The sequence below is a fragment of the Ciona robusta genome, chromosome 7 (assembly GCF_009617815.1).
Source record: "Ciona robusta chromosome 7, ASM961781v2".
In the NCBI taxonomy this organism is placed as follows: Eukaryota; Metazoa; Chordata; class Ascidiacea; order Phlebobranchia; family Cionidae; genus Ciona; species Ciona robusta.
In genome coordinates this window covers 6,164,494-6,182,461 of record NC_143241.1, presented here as the reverse complement: position 1 = coordinate 6,182,461, position 17,968 = coordinate 6,164,494, and the positions used below count along the sequence as shown (strand labels likewise).

Sequence of the window (17,968 nt, the reverse complement as noted above, 5' to 3'; positions counted from 1 at the left end):
CGTCCTGCCGAATCATGATGATGGTGTACAAATTACGCAGTGTCACAACTATTCAAAGAGCTATAGCGTTACATGGCGAAATATTTATATAAAATATTTGCATTGCTTTTTAGAAAGGAAGCTATGTCCGGAACAGTATTTGACGACATGACTGGAGTCGTGATTTTTAAAGGGTGCAAATAATTACACGTCAATGTATGAGTGAATATCAAGGAACCGGCGATAAATTAAACACGCTGTTTTTTAACTTCAAAAAGCCTTTACATTTATTAAAATTTGCCCTTAACCGCTAAGACCTGGTTTAGTCATCGTTGAATTTGCGTCATTGAGGTTTTGAGACTAAATTTCCAGGATATCTTTGTACTTTGACTAACGCTTTAGTTTATTATAACCGGTATATTTTTATCATAACAGCTGTACCTATTCCCTAGCTGCCTATCACTATCCATTTTCTCCTTACTACTTGATGATTGTACAACAAATAAACATAGTTCGTACTACAATGAATTCTCGGAATGTTGATCGTTGTTAAAACTGCTGACAAGCAACATTTTATCATTATAGCTGCCGTTAGTAAACTCCGAAAAATTGTCGAGTCATTCACACTTAGCTGATACATGCTGTTGATCATTCAGGACACGTCACATCATTCTGACGTCACAAAACATAATACTTAATGCTGGAATAGATATTAATACTTGGTAAACAAACAACTGATCATTCAGACATTTTTCTGGGTTGTTTGCTCATTAGCTCGACAGGTAATTTATAATAGTTGATAACGCTGATGCGTGATGTAACAACTCTATTTGCGTAGGTATAAGTTAAAATTCATTTATAAAAAAAAACAAAAATGTACGCTTAACCAAGACTTTAAACAATTTTTTTTTATAATAACATAAAACTAAGAATGTTGGTTATTTTTAAATTTTACTGCTTTTAAATAAGTTTACAGTCGACAAGGGTCTAAATATAAACGTTTTATGGCCTAAATGTTTGCCAATGATGCCAACACGTGTTCAGTGTACTACTTACCCTTAATATAGCAGATATTTTTAGTCTTTACTGTTGTATACACCTGTAATGAAACCACAATATTCCTTTTCAAAGCAACAAAATGTTACACTTTTTTTGAAGGTTAAAATAAAATTATTTTTAAAGGTCAAAAAAGTTTATAGCCTATTAGCTTGAAAAATTTATTTTTAATTATTTTGAAGGTTAAAGTAAAGTTATTTTTGAAGGTCAAAAAAAATTATTTTATTTTGAAAAAATTATTTTAAAATATTTTTAAGGTTAAAATAAAGTTGTTTTTTTTGTTTTTAATTTTTAGAAAATATGCTACAGCCTGTGTAAAACGCCTGTTAGGTCTTAAAGTACAAACATACTTAGGCTATAAAATGTTTGTCTTTGAGTGGTTTGAAAATTTCTTGGAATGAATGCATTATGATATATTTTACCACCGAAATAACAAGGCTGCTGATAATCTAACTAGACAAACACATAGAATGAAACAAATTGTTGATAAAACACCATAGCTTATATAAAGTCTGCGGGCACCGTCGTTGCTGCATACATGTGGCAATGGTTTAAATAACTTAGATAAGAACAGCAAATAATTGCAAACGACCCATCGATTACGCGCATGAACGTCAAATAAAACTGTTGTGTAAAAGGTTAAAACACGCAGAGGGCGAACGGGGTGCAAAGGTTAGAGTGTGCTGGCTCACGCGATATTTTATGAAAGCCTATTTTTCAAGTAGGGTGACGGTCGTTGGGGTTATCGTAAGCAAACACAAGTCATGTTTTCGAGAAAATTAGTCATGAGAAAAACAAAGCTCGCTGGGTTTTATAAGCAAGGGGTTTCGGCCAACTAAATCATTCTAGATTTTGCAATTACAAAGTGACTTTAACTTTGCGATAATAACTAGAACAGATTTTTTGTTACAAATTTTAAAAGTAGTTTTTTTTACTAAGGTCGGCTGAGTATATTTTAGCAATAAACTAAAACGAATTTATCAAATAAATATGGGAGCCCTTGACAGTATTGGTCAACTATGTTACCTCGGCTGCATTCGGCCAACAATGAACAAACAGGCTCTTGCTGCTCTGTTAGCTGCTGCTACAGATTACATTTCTGAAGACGAACGACCAGATCTGTCCGAATTTATCGAGTATTTTCTGAAGGAGCAAACTGATGTAAAAATCAACGAATGGCGAGGCTACAGAATGTGGATGGGCAGCAGCACCGAGACAACGCGATGGGCTTACGAAAACTGGATGCCGTGGAAAAATGATGTTATCATAGCAGCTTATGCTAAAACCGGTAACTAAAACTTTTTACTTGCAATACTTAATGTTTATAAAAGTAACTTATTTTTTATAAAAAGTAACCTATATTTTACATGAAATATTTAATATTTAATAAACATTATACAAAATATGATTTTAAAATTTCTTTCCAGGGACGACATGGGTAAGAAATATAGTCAGCCACCTTATTTACAGACAGAATCCCCAGGCTATGGAGATGTACAAGAATCTGCACGCCTTTCTTGTTTACCTTGAAACAGGGACACGTAAGTTTTATTAATTACTTAGGCCTAATTATTTTTAGTGCCGGAATAGTATTTGTAGAAATAAAGATACATAACTATTTTTTATGAAAAAAATATCATTTTATTTTTTTTTGAGAAAAAAATAGCAGAAATTATCGAATATGATAAAATTTGTTAAAATGTATTAAAAACTGACTATATTTAAAACCTATAGCGGTGAAGTTCGAAGTTCTAGATAAACTGCCGTGGAAGAGGCGCATTCTTGCAACACACATTCCTGCGAAGTTGTTAAACATGAAACGAATTAAAGGCAGCGGCGCCAAGGTATCTATATTTATCAAGTTCTGTTAATACGTTAAACAGTGTATAATAGGGTGGGGTGGGGTGGGGTAAGGTGAGACAAGTTTTGTTTTCTTTTTTCGTCCCATTTGGTAGTAATCACGACTCCAAAAGAGCGTTGTTAAATTGTTTAAAACACGATCAGAAAATATGTGAATTAACTTCTAACTGTATCCCATATTAAATTCTACAGTACTTATAGAATGCGCGTGTTAAACATTGGAAACTCTAAAAAAAAATTAAGCAAAAATTCTTTTCAGATAATTTGCCCGATCCGCAACCCAAAAGATCAGATTGTTTCATGGTACAACATGGCGAAGAAATTGCCAGTTCCAAAGAACCATGAGCTTGTAAAATCACTGTATCCAAGAACGTGGGAAGAGTTTATTGAAGTTTACACACAAGGTATATATCTATAACACTTACGGGTTAAATAGAAAAATAAACAACTTGTTTTATTCCGGCGTGGTGGGGAAAAGTCATTCGTTATAACACGGGTGTTCTGTTTTATACACCTCGTGCTTGCTTACGAGTTACCACGTATGCGACTTCGTGATAATTATTCTTTTGATTTTTTTTTAAATATATGGAGAATAATTTAAAAAACAATAAGCGATGTTGGATTGATGCAATTTCTGTTAAGTGTCTATGTCTTGCCCAAGCAGCCCTTATACGCCCATAATGGTATAGCAGCGATTTCGCCAAATTTTTAATTCGCGTTTATACTTTTAGGCCAACAGCCTTTGGCATCTAAAGTTGGAGAATGGTATCCTGACTACCTGCTATCATGGTACCAGCACAAAGAAGACGAAAACGTTCTCTTTGTCGTTTATGAAGACATGAAAAAGGTACATGTTCTCACTTTAAAAATAAATATATAGTCGGGGTAAGATGGTACATGTTTTTAATAATTTTCTTGTCCCATTTAGTAGTATACAAAAACAATCAAAGAAATATACAACCGTAGACCCACGAATAAAAAATGATGTTAATTGTTGAGCACACAAATAGGAAACATGAAACATTATCAGCTATAATGGTATCCCATCTTACCCCACATTATTATAGCTTTTGTCACGATTTTAACGTATTTTTTATTCAGGACCCGGTGAAAGAAATTCAAAAAATTGCCGATTTCCTTGATATCCCAATCTCCGAATCTGACTTGGATGAAGTTGTACACGAAACATCCTTTAACACAATGAGAAGGCAATCGGCTCAGATCGAAAAGAAACTTGATTTTTACAGAAAAGGTATAAATGGGAAAAAATATGATATTTTCTATATAAAGCAATTTGGGGAAAATTGGGATAATCAGGGGTAATGTGGGATGATTTATTTTTTGGTTTCCTATTTAATGATAAACGGCAAACAAAAATATTACAGGGTTATTCAACAGTATTCCTACAAATATAGAGAGCACGTTAATTCCAATTGATAGTGTTATTAACTATTAAAATCGAAATGAGCTTGAGTGTGCCAATTCCTACCACCCTACTATATAGTAAAGTGGGGGAAGATGGGACACCTTTAGCACATATTATCCAAATATCCTGATCGTGTTTTAAACAATTAACAACGGTTTTTCGGAGTATGAGCATACGGTTTAATAATTCTTTAAATGTTCTTTGTTTACTACCAAATGTGACGAGAAAATAGAATGAAAAGGTGTCCCATCTCCCCCACCCTATACTGTATGATATTTAATCGATCATTTCTAAATGTTTAATTTTCTATTCAGGCGAAGTTGGCGATTGGAAAAATCACTTGACGGTCGCCCAGTCCGAAATGATTGACGCAAAAATCCAAGAAAAACTGGGCCACACTGACCTAAAGTTTACATATGAGCCTTAATTGCTCTTCATTCTAAAGTAATTGCTTCAAAGTTATTCGCTGTACATCCTACGCGCGACAATCAGTTCCAATTGCACTGTGTTCTCTCACTTTTGGTTGAGCACGCAAAAGTGTCAAATGCATACGCCAATCATTTCAGAGCGAAACGAAATGAACAGTACATCAAAATTTTAATGGTAGCAATTGTTTGCTTTAGTTAGTAGAGACGACACTTTCATTAATATATGTAGTTTGATCTTACTTTTTCTTGTATTTAATAAAAACCACCTAAAAATGAGATATAAAAAGAATTACTTTAAACTCGTAGACCAGTGTTTTATTAGAAATGCATTTAAGAAGCTATAGAAAGATTGCTAAATGATTTCCAGCTAGAAAAAATGGTAAATGCACTGCATTGCAGCAGTTTCTGCAAAGTTGCGTACGTGATAACTCGAAAGCTGGTACGAGGTGTATAAAACGGAACAACTGTGAGATAGCGACTTCTGTTGTCTCGCCACGCGAAGATTGTTTATTTACTTTACTTGGATTAGTGGTGTGACCAATATAGAAGTTAAGCCGTCTACTAATTAAACAGTAACATTGTATGATCAAGAAGACAAGTGGTTTATATTGGGATAATAAAACACCTTTAGCTCTCAATCAAAATACAAATAGATGAGCTATTTAATTCATTGTTGCTTACGGGCTCCACCTACCGAACGAATTTTGGTGTAGTGGTTTGTGCTAGAACCTAATGGTAACAAATTCCTTGTTCAAATCCTACGCCATACTGAGAAAAAATGTCTCCGTGTATTGGATAAGCCTGTTATAAATCTTAGGTCTTCCACAGACACCTAGACCCCATAGAATTGCAAATAAAAAAATACAAAATTTTCTTTTTACAATTTTCTTTGATCGACAAAAGTGAAATACACTGATGAAATGAATCGGCAGTTTTGTGCCTATGTGGTAGTGTCAACTGTCATATGATTAAAATAATCAAGATTCAAATATTTGACACTACTACATGTGTCAGTCTTGCAAAACTTGTTACAATATAAGTGTTAAAAAAATCATTTTTTAGTAAAAATATTAAATTTTCTACATAATATTTTTCTTACCAGAAAAACAAACAGTGGTGCATTTGAAAATGACAATGGCATGATAAGTCCATTGAAAAATTAATCAATAAAAAAAATGTGATGAACAAGTGACTGATCGTTTAGGCCAGAGTTGGTCTATTGCTCTGTGTGTTGGGAAAAAGGGCCAACTTTAGCCTTAAAAAGTCCAGGATTGGCCTAAACACCCATATAGATTAGACTTAGTATAGACCCAATAATGATAAAAACAATGACTCAATGAATTACTGATAATCAAAAAAGAAAGAAAAATGAGGTCTGGAAAGTAAAATTACGAAGTAGATTTCCAAGAACACTCGTTATTTTCCATCCATTCATTTGTACCATCATCGTAAACTTCTTTTTTCCAAATTGGGACTTTTGCCTTGAGGTTATCAATGCAATACTGAGTGGCTGCCATTGCATCTACCCTATGAGGTGATGATATTGCAATGAGAACGCTGGACTCTTTTACAGGCACTGACCTAAAGAAAATTAAACAATAATGTAAACAATCTTTCTCCTTAAACTGGGAAGGTCCATGCAGTAGCGCCCCAGTGTTGGGGTAATGGGTCAATTAGGCCTAAATCCTAAGGCCTATGGCGTGCAATGCTGCGGGACTTACCCACATAGAAAGAAACAATTTTTCAACGGCTCATCTGGTAGCCAAAAAATGTACTGTATTTCCAAAATTTTGTTTGCCATCTGGCAAAACTTCATCAGGAAATGTTGCCAGATGGCTGTCAGAAATACACTATGTTTTTTATAGTGATAAGCCGTTGAAAAATTAAAACAAGAAAAAGTTTGCAAAATAGTACATACATTAATATTAAAATATACATACCCTAATCGGTGATGGATTAATATATGTAGAATGTCGGGCCATTTTTCTCGCAAGCGTTCGCAAATTTTTTCCAGTTCTTTGTGAGCCATTTGTCCATAACATTCATAATCTAACCGTAAAACTTTCTTACCGTTAAAATGATTACGTGTGGTACCTAGAAATAAAAATTCGGGTATTCGTGAAAAGAGAAAAAAAATTTTATATTTTACCTGTGTAAAAATGGTGGGTATTTTATATACGTGCCTGCAGCCTGTTTCTGTTCTACTACTGCTACCATAAAAAATATATTTTCTAATATCAAACATTTTTGAACTTGTTGGTAATTATTTTCTGAGCATGTTCCTATTTTGTTTGCAAGACAACTCATAAGTGACCACTGGGTTGAAGTAATTTCCGTTAAATGTCTTGCTTAAAGACATATACACCTACAAACGTAGAAGCGTGAGCCTTGAACTATAAACTTGGTTTTGGGGCAGGCAGACTAACCACTTTTCCACAGTGCTCAGAAAAACAGATAACTGTTTTAACAACTGCTGTTTTGTCACTATATCTTGACTTTGCTTTAAAATATTTCTAAACTTCTTTAATGCAATTGAAAAGACAAATAAAAGTTATTATAGAGACAAATAAATTAAAAAACAAATATTATTATACTACTGTGGGGTAAGATGGGACACCTTTAGAACATAATATTTCAATATCATGACCATGTTTAAAACAATTAACAACGGTCTTATGAGAGTTGCGAAAATACTGTTACATGATTCTTTGAATGTTCTTTGTTTACCACCAAATAAGATAAGAAAATAGAATAAAAAGGTGTCCCATCTTCCCTCACCCAATTATATTCTTAACTTACCTAAAAATATGGAAACAGCCCCACAAGTTTCAGATGAAACTTTATCAACAGCAGCCTGAACATTAAGCGCATCGTTGGTGAAAACGATGTCGTTCATTATTGAGGAAATTAACCACCACTGAGCGGCGGTATAACTGCAATCTCGCTTTGATCAGTCAATAAAATGGAATACGATTCGTCAGTTTTAATATATTCTCCGTTGACAGCGAGCGTAAAACACCCTTGAAGATCAGATAACCTAAAAACTAAGTTGTTTTAATGAGTCCAATATTCATATAGTCGAAAATAAAAGTTTAGTTGTATTGTGTGCCGCAGATGGAGTTGGTTGGTCTGTGTTGGCGATGGAGTCCGAGATGGAGCGGCACCGGTCGCATGAAAAACTCAAATGAGATTTCTAGTTGTTGGGCCAAACCTGGCCTAAATCCCAGGTTCGTGACAAGGACCTTACTTACCCACAAAGAATAGAATAGGATTTTTAGGCGTCAGAGCTAAAGTGGCAGGTCTACCCTGCATTAATCAGTAAACAGTACAACCAATAAATTGGATTTCTTTCATAGAGATTATTGTACTATTTTGCGTCTTAAAAAAAATTTTTGCACCAATGCTACATAGTTAACTAAATATCACGGTCTTAAAGTACATGGACAAATAAAGCTATTAAAGGCATGTTTTTACAGTTGGTGTACTTTAGCCACATATTTGGATTATTATCCATTGCATAGCATTATAAAAAATTTGCGGTTAGAACAGCTGGTAATAACTGTCACCGTTTTAGCTGAAAAACACGGCATAAAAATTGACTTGTATTGTACCTTGGATATTTTGAATTAATAGTTTCAATCAATTGAAATGAAGTAATGTCTTGTGGTAAAATAAGTTGTTCGGATTCAATTCCAACTAATTCTCGACTCTTTGCAAAAAACTTGATATTAACCTGATAAAAATTTAAGTAATAAACACATCAAGAAGTAGAAAAAATAAAAATTTAATATTTGGCTTTAATTTTTAATGTTCTATGAATATACAGTTTAAACTTAAATAAAAAAAAACTGTATATATATATATATTTAAAAACTAAATAGTTATAAAAATGATAAGAACACAAGGCAACAGTTTATTATGCATTTAACAATGGTAGATTTAAGATTACTAGATTTTTAGCTAAACCTACATATTCATAAATATTTTATATATCTATATACATTATGTTTACCTGTACGTTTTTTCCCATTCTACGAGCAGCTTATCAATTAACACAATACCATAATACCTGTAATACACTGTATTATAGTCTTTTGAACTGAATCACCTACCTAAGTTCTGTTACAAAAATATTATGTTAAACAAAGAAAAATTGAACCACTAGCAGAAATTGGTGGAAAGTATTTTAGTATTTCTTCCTAGAAAATATCAGTTCTAATTACAAAAATTTTGCACTGAATTGGTTAACCTTGTACCTTGGGTGAAAAAATTTAACTGTCGCTAGTTTAATTTATTACTTGGTCCAAATTTTCAAGGGGAAAATAGTCTCCTTGCTTGCACTTTTTTACGATAGTTTTTAAACCAGCTCTGTGAACATTTTTATGAATTTGAATATTTTCCAATGCTCCATCTTTGTTACAAACGAAGCAGTTTACGCATGTTTTCTGGGTAAAAGGACCACGTATAATTCGTGGCAACTTGTTCATATTACTGTTAGAGTTTTTCTCAAACACAACAAAAGTAAACTGTTCCTTGATAGTTTGTTTTTTGTTCAGCGCTTTTGCAAAACCTGGAACATTATAAGTTTGACTGAATGTACATGTATCTTTTTTAGCCCAAACTGGACACGGTTTACTATGTGGGCATGGTATTACTACAGAAGCATCTTTCTGCCAAGATTTCCATGGTTTATCATCGTTATTACCTTCCATACCCCTTAACAGAAGATTCCTGGCTTCCATAATAATTTGAAAACCATTGAAGTTACCATACTCAATTAGAACTAAATATTGTGATGTTTTCTCCCACAAAAGTTTAAGCAGAGTTAGTCTTTCTTTTGAAGTAGGCAATTCTGACAGTGTATATGAAGCAATTACAATGTCATAAACAGATTTAAAAGAAACCGGCAGAAACCTACGTATAAAAACGCCGCTTGGTGGGGGGGCGTTTAAATCTCCAGCTGTTACAATATAATGCGAAAGTTTGTTCATTTGATCTGACACATCTACGCACACATACTGCTTCAAGGAATCTTTCCAAAGACTATTTGCTGCCCACATATTTGTTCCTGTTCCTGAACCCACATCTAAAATGCTTTTAGGATTAAAATCTTCAACATCATTTTTTAAATTACTTAACACTCGAAATGCAGAAGCATAACAACCAGCACTTCTTGCCAATAAAAAAGCTGCAGTATTTTCATGATTATATAACACACGCTTCCACACGAAATCCTGCAGTTCTTGTGTTTTTGAACCTTTTATTTGAAAATCTTCCTGGTTTTCCAACATTTCTATAACTTCCAGTTTTTCTTGTAAACTTGTAAATTTATTTCCCGAAGGACTTTTAAAATTTTTCTTTTTCTCTGACCTTTTAATTTGCGTCCTTCTAGAAGACAAGTAGTTTGAAAGATTAATCGCAACTTCATTTACAGATTTATTCTGCATTTTTAGAAATGCTTTGGCAGATTCATTAAAAGTTTCTGGTATACTAACAGCAGGCAAGTTACATTTTCCAGGTAGAGGCACTTCTTTTTCATCTTTCTTTTTCTCCAAGTACTGACTAAATAGCGATTTTTGAATTTTGGTTGTAATCGGAAACTGAATTGTTTTTGCCAAAGCTCTTTCCCAATGAACAAATAACAAAGGCTTAATTAACCTCATTTTCTTATTTACCAAAAATTTTTTTTTTTTAATAAAAACATTTTATGAATATGACCTACTAAACCTTTTACAGAAAAATCAATTATTATTAACATATTAGGAGGTCATTGAAAGTGTAATCTTATCAATGTCAGTGGATAATCTTTACAGACTAGTGATGATATTTTTAGCAGCAGTACAGTACGCTAATAATAAATAAATAGTTCTAAGTTCAATTTACACACAACACCACATCTGGGTAAAACAAAAACTATTGAATAAAATAATTAAATAATATTTTAGTGCATGTAATGTACATATGTGCACAAAAACAAGGGGTCAAATTTTCATTTATAATATACAAATAGGTGTAATTAATGAAGAAATATTTTTTACTGGGGAATTGACAAAGGAAATAATGTAATGTTATATATACACTGATACACAGCAAGACATACCTTGAAACTAACAACGAGGGGGTCCAATTCTATTATTTAAGCATTTTTTAAGCTACTCGCCAAAAGAGGGTGTATGGTGCAATAATTCAAGGTCATTTTGTGCAAGATTTTGCACAAAAAACACTCTTTTGATCTTATTGAATAAGCCCCTGCTACACAGCTTAAAAAAATAGCCAAAACACCAAATATTTAAGTGTTACCATTAATTAACAAAAGGCACTCTTTCATAGAATAACATATATGCAGGGGAAGATAGGACTTCACTGAGGCTTGCAGGTCGCACTACAGTATCAGATGTAAAGACCCATTTACTTTTACTAACATTAAAAGTTTCAGTCTGCACTCTGCGGTAAGCAACATAATGTCCACTTTCCGTCCAGCTACCAATATGCACAACTACAGCGCATAATTTATACCAAGCGTTTTGAGTTTTACAGTGTTTTACATTATCAGAAAAACCACCAAGTAAACCACAGTGGTTAAGTGTCTTAAAATTATTAGAGCGAGAGTTATTATTTGATAATAATTTTAATATTAGTGGATTAGGTTTCCTCACAGCACAACTTGTAGCCTTGCGTTGCAAGTTTGTTGAAAATAAAAATTCGCTGAGGTTCAAAAACTCCTCGAATTGAACGTGGGTGTGATTTTTCACAGGAAACCCATGTTTCCAAACTAAACGTTGAAGATGAAAAGTTAAACACTGTGGCAACTTTGCAAGCATGACTTCTCGTTTAAAATTAGACTTTATCTTAGTTTGTGCAATACCAGTCTTTCTTTCATCACTTGAATAACAATTTCTCCACAGTTTTTCAGAAATTTTGTTTATGTTTAAACTGTCGGTGTTTAATTTTTTTCTTTGGATTTTCTTTTTTGTACTTTCAGAATTTGCGAGCTGGGTACAAGCATCACAATCAACAGATTTTACAACTTCAGCTGCAAAAAATTGCTTCAAACATTCTGACATAGTAGTTCTTCCTATCCAAACTGAGGTTTCAGGTATTGGCAAGCTTAAACTGTCAAACCCATCAAACTTAACTGGAGTTTTTTGGCCACATGAAACACATTTAAGTCTTATTGAAAGCAATCCACGAAAAATTCCATACAAATTAATATTAGAAGTAGAATTATTTTGAAGCACGTTAACATCTTGTATGCATCTCTGTTTAACATTAAACAATCTATTTTCTCCATTTACAGCATTCATTATCGTGCATTCAGTTTTTTTAACTTCCATTTCTTCATTCAGCGTGCTCAACAAAACATGAAAAAATTCATGTGCGTCGTGCTCATCCATTGAAATATGCCATCCCAGTTGTTTTAATACAAGCAACAAATTAGATGGGTCGTAGTAATTGACATCGGAGCCTGTATTCAACACCTTTATTATTTCACATAATGAATCTTGTGCACTGACCGGTTTTACCGATTTTGGAGATTTTTGAAACGCAATGTACAGCTTGCTAGTAGATGCTAAACTTTGCAAGACAACGTTCATAAAACATGTGTTCCCAACGTTTAATAAACCTGGCACTACGTACTTTAATTTCTTGTTTTTGCGTTTTCTTTCATAATTTCTACTGGTACGCTTGTTGTACCATGATAACCAAGCAAGAAAAATTCCACTGAAAACGGTGAGTGACAAAATCCACCTTCCATTTGTGAACATTTTTCGTTGTCATATATTATACAAGTAAAGTCACAATTACAGAATAAATTACATCTTTTTTAAAATGTATGTAACTTTAAATCAGTTGTTCAGTATAGCACCTACAAATGGAAAATGGGCTTTATTATAACAGTACTAACATTTAAGTAAGATTGCTATTATTTTTACCGACGTTTATACTAAATTATACACAGTTTTAGTTTATAACACATTAAAATAAATTTCAAATAGTTCATAAAATTTACCAAATTCGATACAAGTGTTTTTCTTAATTGCTGTAACTTTTTAATTAGGTTCAAAATGCAGATTTTCTGGCTGACTTAAATTGTGGACTTTACGATTTTACAACTCATTTGGGCTACGCAGCATGTATAATCAGTTTAAACATTTATTTAGAAACTTCTAAATCTCAGCATGACAGGACCACAGTGATCGTAGTGTATAGTATAGAAAGAGCAATGCTTCGTAACCATTTTCGATCTTTTCCATAAATGCCACAACCAAAAAATTAGACATTCTATCTATTAGGCCATACAGATTTTATTACCAATTTATATTACCCACAATTATTTTTAAGTGGATTATTGATTGTTATAAAAACGCAATTAACAAGACAGCCCAAGCTTAATGGATGGACACGTGTTAATGTAAATAATGGCAATTCAAGCTTACTTTTTTTCGCGACACGAAGAGCCTGCATGAAGCCAACATACATTAAATATATTGACATAATTTCTTGCAACTGAACAGACTTTTCCAGAAATGTACAATAAGTGTTGTACATTGTTTTTTACCAAATATTCATAATAATCCGAGCCCGTTCATTAAAGGTTAACTCTCTTGTTGTTAAAAAAAGGGGAAACCCGCGAAAATCCAAAGTACGAAATATTCAAACTAGGGATATCACCGAATCGCCAAAAGTAAGGTTTATTTTGAATTTAGCAATGAATGTTAGATGTTACTATTATCTTGTATGTAGTGGTTATAGTCCACTAATTTTGTTATATTAAAAATACTACCCTTTTAGCAGAAATACTATAAGCTAAACATGTTTCTTAATTCTTTAATACATTATTTTACTGTTTGGGTGTTTACTAATAAAATTCACCACATTTGTTTAAATTGCAAGAAAAGTTGAATAAAGTAATTAATGATAGGAAAAATATGACATTTTTTTCGTTTATTTAGGTCACATTACTATAAGTAAAAGAAATCTATAAACCACAACATGGGATTTAACAAGGAAACATTCATGTTGGATATAAAGAGGACGTTTGAGGTTGGTTTTGTATGATTGCCATTAACTGTACCAGTTATGTTGTATATCTATTATCTGCATTCTGCAGTAGTTCTGAATAAATGAATTTAAATTATTTATCCTCAAAGGCGGAGCAACAACAGTCGGTATATCACGGGTATTTTGTTTCACATACATCGGTTACTTATGAGTTACAGCATATGTTTGACTTTGTGGGTGATTATTCTTGGCCAGAGACACATACCAACAAACGTAGCAGCACCGAGCCTCAACCCGGACACTCTGGGTTAGCAGTAAGGCCGCTAGCCACTTTTCCACAGCGCTGATTCTGTACTGACAATTTATTTTTTAATTCGATTTAAATAATATAACTTTTCTCATATTGTTATATTTAATGCTTCAGATACTTGAATGTCCGTTCACAATCAACATGGAGGTATCATATATGGAAGAACTTTTGTTGCATCAAAGTCCTCAACGAATGAGAGTACTAGCCTGGGTGCTTTCCCTGTTAGTAATCTGTTCTACCATATGCCATTTTTTTGTTTTTTTTGCATGTAATCTTTGGACAAAAGGGGGTTGGACAACTTTAGAAATAGGGTGTAGCGACCAAAACCTCCATTTTTTTGTCAAATTTATATGTAAATAGAGTTTAAACTTTTTTTCGCCAAATTAACCTAAACAGGTTTTAAACTTTTTTCTGTAAAATTCAAACCTAAAAATAGTTAAAAACAACAGTTTTTGATGGTGCCAGCTTTTTTAAGGACCATTGTAATAAATAGTTGATATTGCTAAAAATTAAGTATTGATATTTAAGCATATAGACTGGCGTATAAAAAGGAACAGAAATGTTGTTTAGTAATTTAATTTATTCTTTTTTGTATTTCAAGTATTGATGAAGAAATAACGGAAAAGATTGAAAATTACGAATCAAATCGAGTAAACCCATCAAAACTTAACATTGATGGTCGAGTACAACTTCTTACGGAGATTTCATCCGATATTCTTGGTCTTTGTCATGAGAAAGACTATGATTTAATCAGGGTAGATACCTTGAATAGTTTTCTGTCTGGTGTGTTTGTACCTTTATTGCATATTTCATTGAATAATATACTTGTATTATAAACCTCAGTTAAATGAAAGAAGATTTTTTTATCTTTTGTATAACTCATTTTTTTGGGGAATATTTCTTCCTTTTATTTTCAGCATTGTTTAGATTTTGATGTTATCACGTTTTTATAATTCTTTGAAAGTTCTTTGTTTACTACCAAATGGGATGAGAAAATAAAAAGAAAAGGTAACCCATCTTTCCCCACCCTACTACATATTTTTGTATACAATATTTAAATATGTTACTTACCTACCAGGGTAAAGCATCAGATGAAACTCAACTTGAATTTTGGAAAAATCTTTTAGGTATTGTATTGACCGTTAATGAAGAAAAAACAGGTAAGTTATTCATACTACCTCCCCAAATTATCAGTTAACATCTTCAATGTCACTGTATGTAACAAAACTTTGCACTGTGTGCAAGTAAATTAGCCAAAATATAATTCCTAATGTTTTATTATTTTTACATGTTTTTTTCTTTTTTTCAATTTTCTTTTTATTAACAAAAAAAACTTTTACCTGATATATGCTGTAGACATAGTATTTAATAGTTTTAACATCTGTAATATAAGAAGTGTAAAAAAACTAAGATATGTATATGTGCATAGTAGGTATGTCTATATGATTATTAATTTTTAAGTTGTGTCAAAAAATGTAACACCTTGCACAAAAACTTCATTGTGAATATTCCCCCCCCCCCCAGCTAAATTAACATAAACATTATACTTGGTAGGGTGGGGAAAGATGAGACACCTTTTCATTCTATTTTGTCTTACCATTTGGTAGTAAACAAAGAACATTTAAAGATTATAAAATCCTATCCTCACGACTCCCATAGACGTTTGTTAATCGTTTAAAACACAATCAGGAATCAGGATATTTGGATATTATTTGCTAATGGTGTCCCGTCTTACCCCACCCTACTATAACATAAAACAAATGAATTATTTATAAATTTCAGACCCAAATACAGCAAAGTTTGAAGAAGGAAACATCATACTTGAAGAATTGTTAATGAATTGTAATTTAAACGAATTTGAATATTTAACAAACTTGCCTTTGAGTGTTGACTGCAAAGATTCAAAACTAAATGGAAAAACAACTTCGTATGTAATTTTTATGTATTTATATATTTGTTATGATTGGCTTATCCATAATTAGCTTTTTAGTTTAATAATCTGTTTACCTATAATGTTTTTTTTTTATTTTATGTATTTTTTTTTATTAAAATTAGTCATATGCTGTGAGTCTGTGACTCATAAAGGGACAATTATTTCAAATCATGCGTAAAAAAATATATACAGCAAAAAAACAATTACCCACAAACTAAAACTCGTAATCTGGCAGGAGGTGTATGAAACAGAACACATGTGTATAACGACTGTCGTTTTCTGGCTACGTGAGGATAAACCAAGTTACATTCATTCATTGCTATATATATATGTTTAAAAAAAAATACTTTAAAAAAAAGATATATATATATATACCTAAATTATTTTAAAATTACTTTTCAAATACACAGCACAGAGGAAATTGAAAAAACAGTTGTGACTTTAGAAACACAATTAGAGGAACATAAGGCACTTTTGAATAAATATATTGCAGAGGTAGGTGTTTTATTAAATATTCCGCCTAGCATAAAACAAAACTTGGCTCAGACTAGACTTTTTCATCTCAAATTTGAATAAAAGACTGACGATGCTATTTGGGTATTAAAATTTATATCTTGGATTTTATAATAGGGGATTTTTGTCTGTTATGTTTTTGGATTGTGTTATAAATACATGTAATTGTAAAATTAAAAATAAGTGAAAAAGTTTATTTTTGTAATACAATAGGTTGGGAAAAGACGGGACATATTTTTGTTCTTTTTTTGTCCATTTGGTAGTAAACAAAGAATATGTAAAGAATCACATAACCAAATTCTCATGACTAAAAGTTTTGTGTTTTCTTCAGAATCCCAATCACCTTGAAAATAATCAGTGTGGTTCATTGATGAAAAAATTGACGTGTTCAGTTCAAGTTCTGCTTGGAGATCTTGCGCAACTACAAACAACGTACCAACAAACTCATGACATTAATTATGAAACTTACTGCAGAAAATCGACACTTAAATTCACACGCTTGGGGGACACAATGCATCATCTACAGCGAAAAGTGGAAACTTTTCTAAAGGTGTGTTTATCTTTAAATTTAAACATAGTCACAGGGTGTATACTGGTTTGTATAAAGTAGTGGGTAGAATAATGGGAATTATATATTCTTTTTCTACCTTCTTTAAGGGTTGCAGTTTTGTTTTTTTTCACATAAACTTCGTACAAAAAAATGTTAAAACTTAAGAATTGTATAAAACAACCTCACTAAGGTAATTTTCTCCCAACCCTGTTAAGACCTCACTCACAAAAAAACAAATACAAATACATAAAAGGCCTCATTTCCAAAAACAAAAAAGCGTGTTTTTTTTTTCTAACTGACACTTATTCTCTTAACAGATGATGAGTGAAATGAAAGAAATGCAAAGAAAACATGAAAATGTTACAACAGAACTTTTACCAGCTACTAATGTCACCTGAAAATCGGTACATGAGCTTTGACCAAACTACTCACTTTTTCTTCTGTTTATTCAATGTACAGTTTAATCTTCTTGTGCGATTGAAAATTTAATAAAAAAATTATGGATCTGAAATGTAATTTAAAGTTGTCATATGTATAGTAGGGTGGGGGAAGATGGGACACCTGTTCAGTTTATTTTCCCGTCCAATTTGGTAGTAAATAAAGAAAATTCAAAGAATTATAAAACTATGCCTTTACGACTCCCTTAGACCGTTGTTAATTGTTTAAAACACGATCAGGATACTTAGATATTATGTGCTAAAGGTGTCCCATCTTCCCCCACCCCACTATACTATGCTGATCTCGGTTTATGCAAGTCGTGAGAATACAGTTTTATAATTCTTAGAATGTTCTTTGTTTACGACCAAATGGGACGAGAAAATAGAATGAAAAAAGGTGTCCCGTCTTTTCACCCTTCTCTGTATTGATACAGTTTATATTATATGTGAGAATATATAAGGTTTTGAATACA

At 32.3% G+C, this 17,968-nt stretch overlaps 5 protein-coding genes across 6 annotated transcripts; 2 read left to right on the top strand and 3 right to left on the bottom strand.

Annotated features, from left to right (window-relative positions):
* Positions 1-1,638: 1,638 nt before the first annotated feature.
* LOC149734191 (sulfotransferase 1C2-like) lies at positions 1,639-5,027 on the top strand. Its single transcript, XM_089881457.1, has 7 exons — positions 1,639-2,323; positions 2,463-2,576; positions 2,770-2,879; positions 3,155-3,299; positions 3,627-3,742; positions 3,997-4,147; positions 4,636-5,027. Exons 1-7 carry the CDS (start codon positions 2,026-2,028, stop codon positions 4,746-4,748), a joined length of 1,047 nt encoding a protein of 348 aa, XP_089737583.1. The 5' UTR covers positions 1,639-2,025; the 3' UTR covers positions 4,749-5,027.
* A 591-nt stretch (positions 5,028-5,618) lies between these two features.
* On the bottom strand, positions 5,619-8,920 carry LOC149734190 (molybdopterin synthase catalytic subunit-like). Of its 2 annotated transcripts, none has more exons than XM_089881463.1 (5): positions 8,762-8,920; positions 8,361-8,482; positions 7,549-7,786; positions 6,690-6,798; positions 5,619-6,330 (listed from the first exon to the last, which is right to left on the bottom strand). In XM_089881463.1, the coding sequence occupies exons 3-5, from the start codon at positions 7,643-7,645 to the stop codon at positions 6,138-6,140; spliced, it is 399 nt and encodes a 132-aa protein (XP_089737589.1). In that variant the 5' UTR covers positions 7,646-7,786; positions 8,361-8,482; positions 8,762-8,920; the 3' UTR covers positions 5,619-6,137. The 2 variants fall into 2 exon arrangements, with proteins under 2 accessions (XP_089737589.1, XP_089737588.1); XM_089881462.1 differs by having other exon boundaries at positions 6,690-6,843; positions 8,762-8,918.
* Positions 8,867-10,413, bottom strand: LOC149734189 (ribosome assembly protein METTL17, mitochondrial-like). Its single transcript, XM_089881453.1, has one exon. The coding sequence runs from the start codon at positions 10,410-10,412 to the stop codon at positions 9,036-9,038; it is 1,377 nt and encodes a 458-aa protein (XP_089737579.1). The 5' UTR covers position 10,413; the 3' UTR covers positions 8,867-9,035.
* Positions 10,414-10,476: 63 nt separating this feature from the next.
* On the bottom strand, positions 10,477-12,928 carry LOC149734188 (ubiquitin carboxyl-terminal hydrolase 30-like). Its single transcript, XM_089881452.1, has one exon. It carries the CDS (start codon positions 12,513-12,515, stop codon positions 11,052-11,054), a length of 1,464 nt encoding a protein of 487 aa, XP_089737578.1. The 5' UTR covers positions 12,516-12,928; the 3' UTR covers positions 10,477-11,051.
* A 354-nt stretch (positions 12,929-13,282) lies between these two features.
* Positions 13,283-17,574, top strand: LOC149734187 (uncharacterized). Its single transcript, XM_089881460.1, has 9 exons — positions 13,283-13,435; positions 13,704-13,794; positions 14,177-14,283; positions 14,664-14,817; positions 15,141-15,222; positions 15,845-15,989; positions 16,406-16,490; positions 16,840-17,058; positions 17,376-17,574. The coding sequence occupies exons 2-9, from the start codon at positions 13,744-13,746 to the stop codon at positions 17,454-17,456; spliced, it is 924 nt and encodes a 307-aa protein (XP_089737586.1). The 5' UTR covers positions 13,283-13,435; positions 13,704-13,743; the 3' UTR covers positions 17,457-17,574.
* The last annotated feature ends 394 nt before the right edge of the window (positions 17,575-17,968 follow it).

Excerpts from the sequence above, each read along its gene's own strand:
- LOC149734189 (XM_089881453.1), bottom strand. The coding sequence starts at position 10,412 with ATGAGGTTAATTAAGCCTTTGTTATTTGTTCATTGGGAAAGAGCTTTG.
- LOC149734188 (XM_089881452.1), bottom strand. The coding sequence starts at position 12,515 with ATGTTCACAAATGGAAGGTGGATTTTGTCACTCACCGTTTTCAGTGGA.
- LOC149734190 (XM_089881462.1), bottom strand. The coding sequence starts at position 7,645 with ATGAACGACATCGTTTTCACCAACGATGCGCTTAATGTTCAGGCTGCT. Across the intron at positions 6,844-7,548 it reads GGCTGTTTCCATATTTTTAG|GTACCACACGTAATCATTTT; the intron begins GTAAGTTAAGAA and ends TTTTATTTCTAG. Across the intron at positions 6,331-6,689 it reads TTAATCCATCACCGATTAGG|GTCAGTGCCTGTAAAAGAGT; the intron begins GTATGTATATTT and ends AATTTTCTTTAG.
- LOC149734187 (XM_089881460.1), top strand. The coding sequence starts at position 13,744 with ATGGGATTTAACAAGGAAACATTCATGTTGGATATAAAGAGGACGTTT. Across the intron at positions 15,223-15,844 it reads CGTTAATGAAGAAAAAACAG|ACCCAAATACAGCAAAGTTT; the intron begins GTAAGTTATTCA and ends TATAAATTTCAG. Across the intron at positions 16,491-16,839 it reads TGAATAAATATATTGCAGAG|AATCCCAATCACCTTGAAAA; the intron begins GTAGGTGTTTTA and ends TGTTTTCTTCAG.
- LOC149734191 (XM_089881457.1), top strand. The coding sequence starts at position 2,026 with ATGGGAGCCCTTGACAGTATTGGTCAACTATGTTACCTCGGCTGCATT. Across the intron at positions 2,324-2,462 it reads AGCAGCTTATGCTAAAACCG|GGACGACATGGGTAAGAAAT; the intron begins GTAACTAAAACT and ends ATTTCTTTCCAG. Across the intron at positions 3,300-3,626 it reads TATTGAAGTTTACACACAAG|GCCAACAGCCTTTGGCATCT; the intron begins GTATATATCTAT and ends TTATACTTTTAG.